This window comes from Cherax quadricarinatus, chromosome 46 (genome assembly GCF_038502225.1).
Source record: "Cherax quadricarinatus isolate ZL_2023a chromosome 46, ASM3850222v1, whole genome shotgun sequence".
NCBI lineage: Eukaryota > Metazoa > Arthropoda > Malacostraca > Decapoda > Parastacidae > Cherax > Cherax quadricarinatus.
The window spans coordinates 17,381,029-17,393,528 of NC_091337.1; the positions used below are offsets into that span (position 1 = coordinate 17,381,029).

Sequence of the window (12,500 nt, forward strand, 5' to 3'; positions counted from 1 at the left end):
AGGTTACGTTAGGTTAGGTTAGGTTAGGTTAGGTTAGGTTAGGTTAGGTTAGGTTAGGATAGGTAAGGTTAGGTTAGGTTAGGTTAGGTTAGGTTAGGTTAGGTTAGGTTAGGTTAGGATAGGTAAGGTTAGGTTAGGTTAGGTTAGGTTAGGTTAGGTTAGGTTAGGTTAGGTTAGGTTAGGTTAGGATAGGTTAGGTTAGGTAAGGTTAGGTTAGGTTAGGTTAGGTTAGGTTAGGTTAGGTTAGGTTAGGTTAGGTTAGGTTAGGTTAGGTTAGGATAGGTTAGGTTAGGTAAGGTTAGGTTAGGTTAGGCTAGGTTAGGATAGGTTAGGTTAGGTTAGGTTAGGTTAGGTTAGGTTAGGTTAGGTTAGGTTAGGTTAGGTTAGGATAAGTTAGGTTAGGTAAGGTTAGGTTAGGTTAGGTTAGGTTAGGTTAGGTTAGGTTAGGTTAGGTTAGGTTAGGTTAGGTTAGGTTAGGGAAGGTTAGGTTAGGTTAGGTAAGGTTAGGCTAGGTTAGGCTAGGTTAGGTTAGGTTAGGTTAGGTTAGGTTAGGATAGGTTAGGTTAGGTTAGGTTAGGGAAGGTTAGGTTAGGTTAGGTAAGGTTAGGCTAGGTTAGGCTAGGTTAGGTTAGGTTAGGTTAGGTTAGGTTAGGATAGGTTAGGTTAGGTTAAGTTAGGATAGGTTAGGTTAGGTTAGGTTAGGTTAGGTTAGGCTAGGATAGGTTAGGTTAGGTTAGGTTAGGTTAGGGAAGGTTAGGTTAGGTTAGGTAAGGTTAGGCTAGGTTAGGCTAGGTTAGGTTAGGTTAGGTTAGGTTAGGTTAGGATAGGTTAGGTTAGGTTAAGTTAGGATAGGTTAGGTTAGGTTAGGTTAGGTTAGGTTAGGATAGGTTAGGTTAGGTTAAGTTAGGTAAGGTTAGGTTAGGTTAGGTAAGGTTAGGTTAGGTTAGGTTAAGTTAGGATATGTTAGGTTAGGTTACGTTAGGTTACGTTAGGATAGATTAGGTTAGGATAAGTTAAGTAAGGTTAGGTTAGGTTAGGATAGGTTAGGTTAAGTTAGGTAAGGTTAGGTTAGGTTAGGTTAGATTAGGTTAGGTTAGGTTAGGTAAGGTTAGGTTAGGTTAGGTAAGGTTAGGTTAGGTTAGGTTAGGTTAAGTTAGGTTAGGTTAGGTTAGGTTAGGTTAGGTAAGGTTAGGTTAGGTTAGGTTAGGTTAGGTTAGGTTAGGTTAGGATAGGTTAGGTTAGCATAAGTTAGGTAAGGTTAGGTTAGGTAAGGGTAGGTTAGGTTAAGTTAGGTTAGGTTAGGTTAGGTTAGGATAGGTTAGGTTAGGTTAGGTTAGGTTAGGTTAGGTTAGGTTAGGTTAGGTTAGGTTAGGTTAGGTTAGGTTAGGATAGGTTAAGTTAGGTTAAGTTAGGTAAGGTTAGGTTAGGTCAGGTCAGGTTAGGTTAGATTAGGTTAGGTTAGGTTAGGTTTGGTTAGGATAGGTTAAATTAAGTTAGGATAGGTTAGATTAAATTAGGTAAGGTTAGGTTAGGTTAGGTTAGGTTAGGATAGGTTAGGTTAGGTTAAGTTAGGTAAGGTTAGGTTAGGTTAGGTAAGGTTAGGTTAGGTTAGGTTAGGTTAGGTTAGGTTAGGTTAGGTTAGGTTATTTTAGGTTTGGTTAGGTTAGGTTAAGTTAGGTAAGGTTCGTCAGGTTAGGTAAGGAAAGGTTCGTCAGGTTAGGTTAGGTTAGGTAAGGTTCGTCAAGTTAGGTTAGGTTAGATTATGTTAGATTAGGTTAGGTTAGGTTAGGTTAGGTTAGGTTAGGTTAGGTTAGGTTAGGGTAGGTTAGGTTAGGTTAGGTTAGGTTAGGTTAGGTTGGGTCAGGTCAGGTTAGGTTAGGTTATGTTAGGTCAAGTTAGGTTAGGTTAGGTCAGGTTAGGTTAGGTAAGGTTTATCAGGTTAGGTTAGGTTAGGTTAGGTTAGGTTAGGTTAGGTAAGGTAAGATTCATCAGGTTAGGTTAGGTTAGGTTAGGTTAGGTAAGGTAAGATTCATCAGGTTAGGTTAGGTTAGGTTAGGTTAGGTTAGGTTAGGTTAGGTTAGGTTAGGTTAGGTTAGGTTAGGTAAGGTTCGTCAGGAAACAAGACAAGTGCTGCTTAATTAACGCGGGTCTTAGATGATGGCCCGCCGTTCGAACTTTCGGCCATTTTACCGAGGCCTTCCGCTGGCTTACTGGTCCACTCCTTTTAAAAATTATGGTCAGTTATAACCATTTAGTTATGAATCTGTTGATGCTCTCAAGTCTCACTTAAAAACACAACTCTTTTGTAGACCTCACGATCCTGATGATCATAATGGCAATCTTGCATATATACTTAACATATCTTCCTCACTACTGTTGTTATGTTTATGTCTTGGTGTGTTATGTGTTATAATGTGTTAAATATATGTTATACTGGAGTTATTTGTCCCAAGCTGTCAATATCTTACAGATAGCTGCAATATCTTACATACAGCTTCAATATTTTACAGACAGCTTCAATATTTTACATACAGCTTCAGTATCTTACAGACAGCTTCAGTATCTTACATACAGCTTCAGTATCTTACATACCGCTTCAATATCTTACAGACAGCTTCAATATCTTACAGACAGCTTCAGTATCTTACAGACAGCTTCAGTATCTTACATACAGCTTCAGTATCTTACAGACAGCTTCAATATCTTACAGACAGCTTCAGTATCTTACAGACAGCTTCAATATCTTACAGACAGCTTCATTATCTTACAGACAGCTTCAATATCTTACAGACAGCTTCAATATTTTACAGACAGCTTCAGTATCTTACAGACAGCTTCAATATTTTACAGACAGCTTCAATATTTTACAGACAGCTTCAGTATCTTACAGACAGCTTCAATATCTTACAGACAACTTCAATATCCTACAGACAGCTTCAATATCTTACAGACAGCTTCAATATCTTACAGACAGCTTCAATATCTTACAGACAGCTTCAATATCTTACAGACAGCTTCAGTATCTTACAGACAGCTTCAATATCTTACAGACAGCTTCAATATCTTACAGACAGCTTCAATATTTTACAGACAGCTTCAGTATCTTACAGACAGCTTCAATATCTTACAGACAGCTTCAATATCTTACAGACAGCTTCAATATTTTACAGACAGCTTCAGTATCTTACATACAGCTTCAATATCTTACAGACAGCTTCAATATTTTACAGACAGCTTCAGTATCTTACATACAGCTTCAATATCTTACAGACAGCTTCAATATTTTACAGACAGCTTCAGTATCTTACATACAGCTTCAATATCTTACAGACAGCTTCAATATTTTACAGACAGCTTCAGTATCTTACATACAGCTTCAATATCTTACAGACAGCTTCAATATTTTACAGACAGCTTCAGTATCTTACAGACAGCTTCAATATCTTACAGACAGCTTCAATATTTTACAGACAGCTTCAGTATCTTACAGACAGCTTCAATATTTTACAGCTTCAGTATCTTACAGACAGCTTCAATATCTTACAAACAGTTCCAATATCTTACATACAGCTTCAATATCTTACATACAGCTTCAGTATCTTACAGACAGCTTCAGTATCTTACAGACAGCTTCAATATCTTACATACAGCTTCAATATCTTACAGACAGCTTCAATATATTACATACAGCTTCAGTATCTTACAGACAGCTTCAATATCTTACATACAGCTTCAGTATCTTACAGACAGCTTCAATATCTTACATACAGCTTCAGTATCTTACATACAGCTTCAGTATCTTACATACAGCTTCAGTATCTTACAGACAGCTTCAGTATCTTACAGACAGCTTCAATATCTTACATACAGCTTCAATATCTTACAGACAGCTTCAATATATTACATACAGCTTCAGTATCTTACAGACAGCTTCAATATTTTACAGACAGCTTCAGTATCTTACAGACAGCTTCAATATCTTACAAACAGTTCCAATATCTTACATACAGCTTCAATATCTTACATACAGCTTCAATATCTTACAGACAGTTCCAATATCTTACATACAGCTTCAATATCTTACATACAGCTTCAGTATCTTACATACAGCTTCAATATCTTACAGACAACTTCAATATCCTACAGACAGCTTCAATATCTTACAGACAGCTTCAATATTTTACAGACAGCTTCAATATTTTACATACAGCTTCAGTATCTTACAGACAGCTTCAGTATCTTACATACAGCTTCAATATCTTACATACAGCTTCAATATCTTACAGACAGTTCCAATATCTTACAAACAGCTTCAATATCTTACATACAGCTTCAGTATCTTACAAACAGCTTCAATATCTTACAGACAGTTCCAATATCTTACAAACAGCTTCAATATCTTACATACAGCTTCAATATCTTACATACAGCTTCAATATCTTACAGACAGTTCCAATATCTTACAGTATCTTATAAGCACAGTATCTTACAAACAGCTTCAATATCTTACAGACAGTTCCAATATCTTACAAACAGCTTCAATATCTTACATACAGCTTCAATATCTTACATACAGCTTCAATATCTTACAGACAGTTCCAATATCTTACAAACAGCTTCAATATCTTACATACAGCTTCAGTATCTTACAAACAGCTTCAATATCTTACATACAGCTTCAATATCTTACATACAGCTTCAGTATCTTACAAATAGCTTCAATATCTTACAAACAGCTTCAGTATCTTACATACAGCTTCAATATCTTACAAACAGCTTCAGTATCTTACATACAGCTTCAATATCTTACAAACAGCTTCAGTATCTTACAAATAGCTTCAATATCTTACAAACAGCTTCAGTATCTTACAAATAGCTTCAATATCTTACAAATAGCTTCAATATCTTACATACAGCTTCAGTATCTTACATACAGCTTCAATATCTTACATACAGCTTCAATATCTTACAGACAGCTTCAATATTTTACATACAGCTTCAGTATCTTACATACAGCTTCAGTATCTTACATACAGCTTCAGTATCTTACATACAGCTTCAGTATCTTACATACAGCTTCAATATCTTACATACAGCTTCAGTATCTTACATACAGCTTCAGTATCTTACATACAGCTTCAATATCTTACAAACAGCTTCAGTATCTTACAAACAGCATCAATATGTTACATACAGCTTCAGTATCTTACAAACAGCTTCAGTATCTTACATACAGCTTCAGTATCTTACAAACAGCTTCAATAAGTTGTACAAGTTGGCAGTAAATGACAAAAGTTTCATTGGAATTCTTCAGATAATGCAGCAGTTGTCTTATTATATTTGTCTAGCAACTCGGGGGTTTTTAAGAAACGTTTATACACTCAAAAAATTTGCAAAACTTCATATAATAATGTTTAGAGTGGTTAACAATCACTTTAGAAACTACATGAAGGTCATTTAAGCTGTATAATAGCACCAGCCAAGATAAAAATTAATCCATAAAAGAGGGACTGTGCTTAACTCTCAGTGGATATATATACCGAGAGATATATACCATTCAGTGATCGAGTATATATGTTACTTATATACAAATAATTTTCATATAGGAAACAAACTTTTGATGACGTTCCGGTCCGACGTGAACCATTTACTATGTGAGGGATATTTGTGTATTGTTCCAGTCACGGTATTGTGCCTTTTTATTCCTTTTTACTTAATTACGAAAGATGATGAGGAAGAAAATATAATAAGAAATTTGGGAGATGAATACGTGTGCAGCATCACTCATGGTCGACATTGTTCAGGTGATGTGAGGGACCACAAGCACTCTGCTCTCACCACATTCATAACCATGTCCAGATATCATTTTATAATGAAAATATATTAGAATCAGTATTTTTTTCTGGATTCAACCATTTTTGATGTTAAAGATGTGTGTGTGTGTGTGTGTGTGTGTGTGTGTGTGTGTGTGTGTGTGTGTGTGTGTGTGTGTGTGTGTGTGTGTGTGTGTGTGTGTGTGTGTGTGTGTGTATGTGTGTGTGTGTGTGTCACAAGGAAAGCTGTACTCTAACAGCATCGTCAGGAGATAGGTAAACGTGGCTGGCAAACTCCGTAGACTTCGTGAGCAAATTATTTTTTTTTTTTTTTTTTTTTACACACACACACACACACACACACACACACACACACACACACACACACACACACACACACACACACACACACACACACACACACACACACACACACACACACACACACACACACACACACACACACACACATATATATATATATATATATTTATATTTATATATATATATATATATATATATATATATATATATATATATATATATGTATATATATATATATATATATATATATATATATATATATATATATATATATATATATATATATATATATATATATATATATATATATATATATATATATATATTGTTGCTTAGTTATTTTTTTTATTCATAACGGTGCGTATATCTGCTGGTACATATTTTGAATTGTGTTGGTCAGTAGAGCGGTGGTGTTGGTCAGTAGAGCGGTGGTGTTGGTCAGTAGAGCGGTGGTGTTGATCATAGGGAAGAAGACAGTCAACGACTATGAAGGTTTTTGAATGCCGTCAGAAATATGTCGTAATTTCTTTGAGAGACACACTCTGAGAGATACAAATCTCTCAGTTTTTATGCACTGGAAGATACACACGTTTCAAGAAACAAAAATGTGAGAGAGATATATCTCTTGGTGAATAAATAGAGATATACACCTCTCTGTATATATACGCTGAGACACAAACCTCTTTGTGTATATACGCTAAAAGATATTCACCTCTCGGTGTATATATTCTGTGATACACACCTTTGGGTGTATATAAGTTGAGATATACACCTCTTGGTGAATGTACACTGTGATACACATCCGGCGTATAGACAGATACGCATTTCTGGAAACAATAATACTGAGTTACGCATCTTTTAGTGTATAACTGATTGAGACATACACACACCTCTTGATTAATGTACACTGAACTATACACTTCTCGGTGTATATTCTTTGAGAGATACATCTCTCAGGGTATATACACCGAGAGATACAAATCCCTCTCAGTGCATATACACTAGAAGATACACACCTCTCGGTGTATATATCAAGCTTTTTAAGATAAATTTGCTTAAGTTATTCGACAATGATTTTTGTCAACAATTGTTGCAAATATCCGAGCATGGTGAAGTAACGTAGGTTAGTTTAGATGTAAAATTATAAAAAAATGGAAAAAACTTATTAATTCAAGTGAATATATCCATCAATACTTATAATTAACTTCTCGAAAATAATTTTTATACAGCCTGGGTTATTTGGCCAACTTTTCTTATTTGGCATAATGAACGTGTCCTTTTTCAAGTATATTTACTTATTTCTTTCTTCTTAAGTAAAGATTATTATTATTATTATTATTATTATTATTATTATTATTATTATTATTATTATTATTATTATTATTATTATTATTATTATTATTATTATTATTATTAATATTATTATTATTATTATTATTATTATTAGTAGTAGTAGTAGTAGTAGTAGTAGTATTACGGCAGCGCCTGAAAATAGGTTCTAATTAGGTTTGATTCGAATTGGATAGCTCCAATTCCTCGGATCAAGAGCCCTTCATCAGCATCAAGGCACTCACTCCCACCTGAGGTGTTTGGAAATAATGAGAGTCACGGGGGGTGATCAAGGACAAGCAAAACAAACACACACATACATACACACATGCATATCTTTATTCACAGTGATACACGTCTTTGGTACATAACATGCAGCATTTATTACCAGAAAAAAAAAGAAGATCGTTGTTCTAGTCCATATTCGCAATCCTGAGTATTACAACGTTTATGCGTAATGCGGAGCCTTTGTGGAGCCCCTCCCATCCCTCCCCCCCTCCCCCCCCCTCCCAGGCTCCTCCCGTCAATGACATATTATTTACACTTCACAAAGTGCACTCACACCGCTAAGTTAATGCGTCCACCAACTTGATAGTAACACCGGTACTCACAGCAGAAATTTTCCGATGTTGGGAAAAAAAATTCCTGTGATCACTTGAAGACTGGTCGCACCTCCGAGGAAACCACTGACATTATTATTATTATTATTATTATTATTATTATTATTATTATTATTATTATTATTATTATTATTATTATTATTATTATTATTAGTTACCTCTCTTATAAAGCTTGTCTGTATAGTGAAGTTTTTAGCGCTAAATCCAAATTTTAATAACGCATAAAAAGGACTTCATATAACGTGTTATGTAATTTTAATGGATTTTTTTCAGTCGCAATTACCAAAAAAAAAAAATCACTAAATATGAATGAGGTTCATAAGAAAGTTAACCATACTCAAATTTTAGCAAGCTTAAGTTAAGCTTCCATAATTTTAGCAAGCTTAAGTTAAGCTTCCATAATTTTAGCAAGCTTAAGTTAAGCTTCCATAATTTTAGGTTACGCTTAGGTTACGCTTCCATATTAGTTCTGGAACGAAATCATTTTTTATAGTCATGAAAGGGGCGAAATAACACAATGGCATATAAAGTAAAATGCGTAACTGTTTCAGTGTTGTCCTTGAGGATGAGTGGGGACGAGTCTTCATGTGGGTCACAATACAATACTCTTTGTGTTTTGCTTTTGATTTTATTGTAAGACTGTATCGCCAGTCTGAACATCAGACTGTCGCTGCTCCTGTTGTATGATCCATGATCCCCGTCCGCCATTCTGTGCTACGTTTGATGGGATCACTGTTATTGATTTTTACTCAGCAGCAGCAACAGAGTGATCACTGTGGATGTGTGATCTGCGCTCTGCAGCAGTCACTGTGGATGTATGATCTGCGCTATGCAGCAGTCACTGTGGCTGTGTGATCTGCGCTCTACAGCAGTCACTGTGGCTGTGTGATCTGCTCTCTACAGCAGTCACTGTGGATGTATGATCTGCGCTCTACAGCAGTCACTGTGACTGTGTGATCTGCTCTCTACAGCAGTTACTGTGGCTGTGTGATCTGCGCTTTGCAGCAGTCACTGTGGCTGTGTGATCTGCGCTATGCAGCAGTCACTGTGGATGTGTGATCTGCGCCATGCAGCAGTCACTGTGGATGTGTGATCTGCGCTTTCCGTAACTGTTGTGAGTGGGGGTAAGAACACCTAGCTCTTCTACTGAGTCGAGACAAACAGCGCCAAGAGTGTAATTACATAGGCAGGTGAAGGTGATGAGATGGGTGTGGTACAAAAGCTGGTCCATCGTGGCTGAGCTTCGGCAGACCCTCAGAAACACTGATACAGTTGATCTTTGAGGGGAATCTGAACTTGAGATCTGTAGTTTCTCGTTGTCGGTTGTGATTGAGTTAGTCTTCATTGGTTGTTGTATTGTTAGTGCTAATTGCGGTAAGAGTGGTAGCAGCGGTAGTAGTATTTTTTTTTTTGTGGTCGTAGTAACAATGATATCATAATCGGTCTGGATATTTGCAGTTGTGGGTTTGAGTGAATGAGACAGAAAAGCTGATCAGTTAAAGGCAAGCAACTGGTTGAACTGGGCTCAGTATAGACTATTTTGGCAGCGTGTATAGCTTCGTGCAGCAAAACAGAGAGCAGTTTGTGTACTTTCGGGTACAGAACTTTAAGCCGATTTAATATAAGAAGCCAAAAAGTGTCCAGGGGCCACTAGCAGAGAGTTTGTTGGGAAAGGTAGTGGTCAGTGATCTGTTTAATGGAGGTAGGATATAGGCGGCACATAAAATTATGTTTATGTTGAGTACTTTTTAGAGGGTATTGAAATCCAATCCTGGAAAGCGGTGAATAAGCATGTAGTCTAAAAGTCACTTGATAGCCTAGAAATCACAAAACACACACTGATTGCGTAGATGGAGACGCACCAGCCCGAAGTAGTGGAGATTAATTTTCGAAATGGTGTAGCAGAGTGACAGAGTAAATGGCTTTCATAACTGGTCGTCTCTCAAACAACGGTTGATATAGCACTCTGAAGCTCAACTGAGATGAAAAAACAGCAGAGAATAGCGTCCCAGGGTCGCTCAGTCACAATAGGCAGGCAGCATGGGTAGCTTTCAGAATGCCGTCAAGCGGCGGTGGATAGCTCCAGATATTCCGTAGACACCGTTGTAGCAGTGGAAATGACACTGGAAAAGGATAAAGCAACTGGGGCGTGAAGTATGCAGGAAACACGGCTCACCCGCCTCAGGAGTTCTGAGAATGAACTCTCATATGACGGTTAAGGTTTCCAGACTGACTGAAGCGAAGTAAACAGAGTTTGCACTGGTACGGTTTCTCCCCGGAATGAATCCTCAGGTGTTTGGTGAGCGTCGAAGAGTCACTGAAGGCTTTTTTACACATCCGGCAGCGGTAGGGTCGCTCGCCCGAGTGTGTGCGCATGTGCGTGGTGACGGAGGACGACTGGGAGAACTTACGGTCACAGATGGGACAACGGAAGGGTTTCTCCCCGCTGTGGGTCCTCACGTGCGCAGTAAGATTGGCCGCTTGGCTGAACGATTTGTTGCAGTCGTTGCACCTGCAAGATAGACACTTGTAGCGATGGATCTCTATCACCTACCTCAAATTTAATATATGGATACATAGTTCAGTTTTATTGATGAGTGCTTATTTTTTTTTTTTTTGGTAGTGGAAATGTTTTTTCCTGCAATATATACAACTCTCTATAGAAGGGGATGTTTTGATGCAGGTATTGGTGGGGGTCCTAATCCAAGGGATTGGGTGCTACTCACTCCTTCCTCGAATTGAATCTGATTACCTCCTGTACCCCAACTGCTTTATGAGCCTTATGGGTTTAGCGCTTCCCTTGAATGTAACAATGATGATGATAATAACAATAACAATAATAATGATAATCATGATGAGAGTAAGTCCAAGGTACATTGAGAGAGATGGAGAGAAAAAATGTACTAAATTAATATCGTACAGTGAAAGCTTTATGAAGCCGATAAAGCTCTCACTGAGCGAAACATCGCTTCAGTAATGGCGTGTTCTCCCGGTGTGTCTTGGCTTTACTCCTACGTGTAGGCTTACTGGCAGTCTTCCATGAATAAACACACAATCTTACAGGTAGGACTTACCTATAGGGCTTCTCACCGCTGTGAGTCCTCAAGTGGGTCTTGAGGGTGGAGGGTCTGGCGTAGGTCTTACCACAGATCCTACAGAGGTTGGGCTTAAGGGCGTCTGACAGGAGAGGCTTGGAGATATCGATGGTAGTATTACAGGAGAGGCCAGACACACTCATAACGCTGCCCACGCTCGGACGCCGACGGAGGGCGGAGAGTGTCGGAGACAGCTGCCCACCTGCAGGATTATACAGAGAAACTACGAGACGTCAGCCTTCAAAAAGCACGAGTAACATCACAAACTTTAACGCATATATTTTTTTGTTCACACTGACAACACGAACTGATTGGATGAATTTGGATGAGGTTTCGGTCCGTTCTGGACGGAGTGGTTGAGGACTCACCTAAATGCCGTTTGGTGTTCACTTCTAATCTGTGGGTTAACTGGCAATTGTTGTAGCCAAGGAATTGTGACTTACAGTCTCATAAGAACTGACTTGAATGATAATGTTTATATAGCAAATGTCCTCCATTCTCAAAGTCTTAAATTATTGTAATAATAATAATAATAATAAAATAATAATAATAATAATAATAATAATAATAATAATAATAATAATAATATTATTATTATTATTATTATTATTATTATTATTATTGTTATTATTATTATTATTATTTAAACAGTATGCTTTAATTTTTATTATTTTGCTTTTATTATACTAGTTTTAATTTCGTTGGAATAGTATGACACTGAGAGGATTATTTTGGCTTTACTGACCTCGTTATTACGGCTTAATTGTTATTATTACTAGTATCAGTCAGTGGTAGACTCTTCAGATGACCAGACCAATATTTACTGGTCCATTACTCAGTACCCTACCACTAGACCATAACTGGGACACTGAGTTAGCATTAGACCAACACCGGACCAACAGTGGGTCATGGGACCATCACTGGGCCACTGAACTAGTGTTGAACCAACATTGGGCCATCACTGGGTCACAGGACCATCACTGTACCACCACGTACACTCACATTGACTGGTAGGGGTGGCGCTGTGGTAGGGTGGCAGGCAGGGAGACGCTGGGCAGGGGCGGAGGGGTGGAGATCGTAAACACAAGTCACGCTCGAAGGCCGGCATGGAGTGGTGGTCAGGTCGAAGGTCACCGCTCCAGGAGTATGACCCCACCCCGTACCCCTGGCTGCATGACCCGCTGAGAGAGAGAGAGAGAGAGAGAGAGATAGAGAGAGAGAGAGAGAGAGAGAGAGAGAGAGAGAGAGAGAGAGAGAGAGAGAGAGAAAGAGAGAGAGAGAGAGAGAGAGAGAGAGAAAGGGAGAGAGAGGGAGACGTA

At 38.0% G+C, this 12,500-nt stretch overlaps 1 protein-coding gene across 5 annotated transcripts in view; it reads right to left on the reverse strand.

Moving 5' to 3' along the window:
- Positions 1 to 7,985: 7,985 nt before the first annotated feature.
- The window catches only part of LOC128696710 (protein glass-like), a 73,236-nt gene continuing 68,721 nt past the window's right edge, over positions 7,986 to 12,500 (reverse strand). For 3 of the 5 annotated variants that reach the window (XM_070094578.1, XM_070094575.1, XM_070094576.1), the window contains exons 6-8: positions 12,184 to 12,362; positions 11,161 to 11,404; positions 7,986 to 10,598 (exon numbers count right to left, since the gene is read on the reverse strand). In XM_070094578.1, the coding sequence (XP_069950679.1) occupies positions 10,268 to 10,598; positions 11,161 to 11,404; positions 12,184 to 12,362 (754 nt within the window). In that variant the 3' untranslated portion in view covers positions 7,986 to 10,267. The remainder of the gene's footprint in view (positions 10,599 to 11,160; positions 11,405 to 12,183; positions 12,363 to 12,500) is intronic. The other 2 variants (XM_070094577.1, XM_053788080.2) reach the window with 2 other exon arrangements.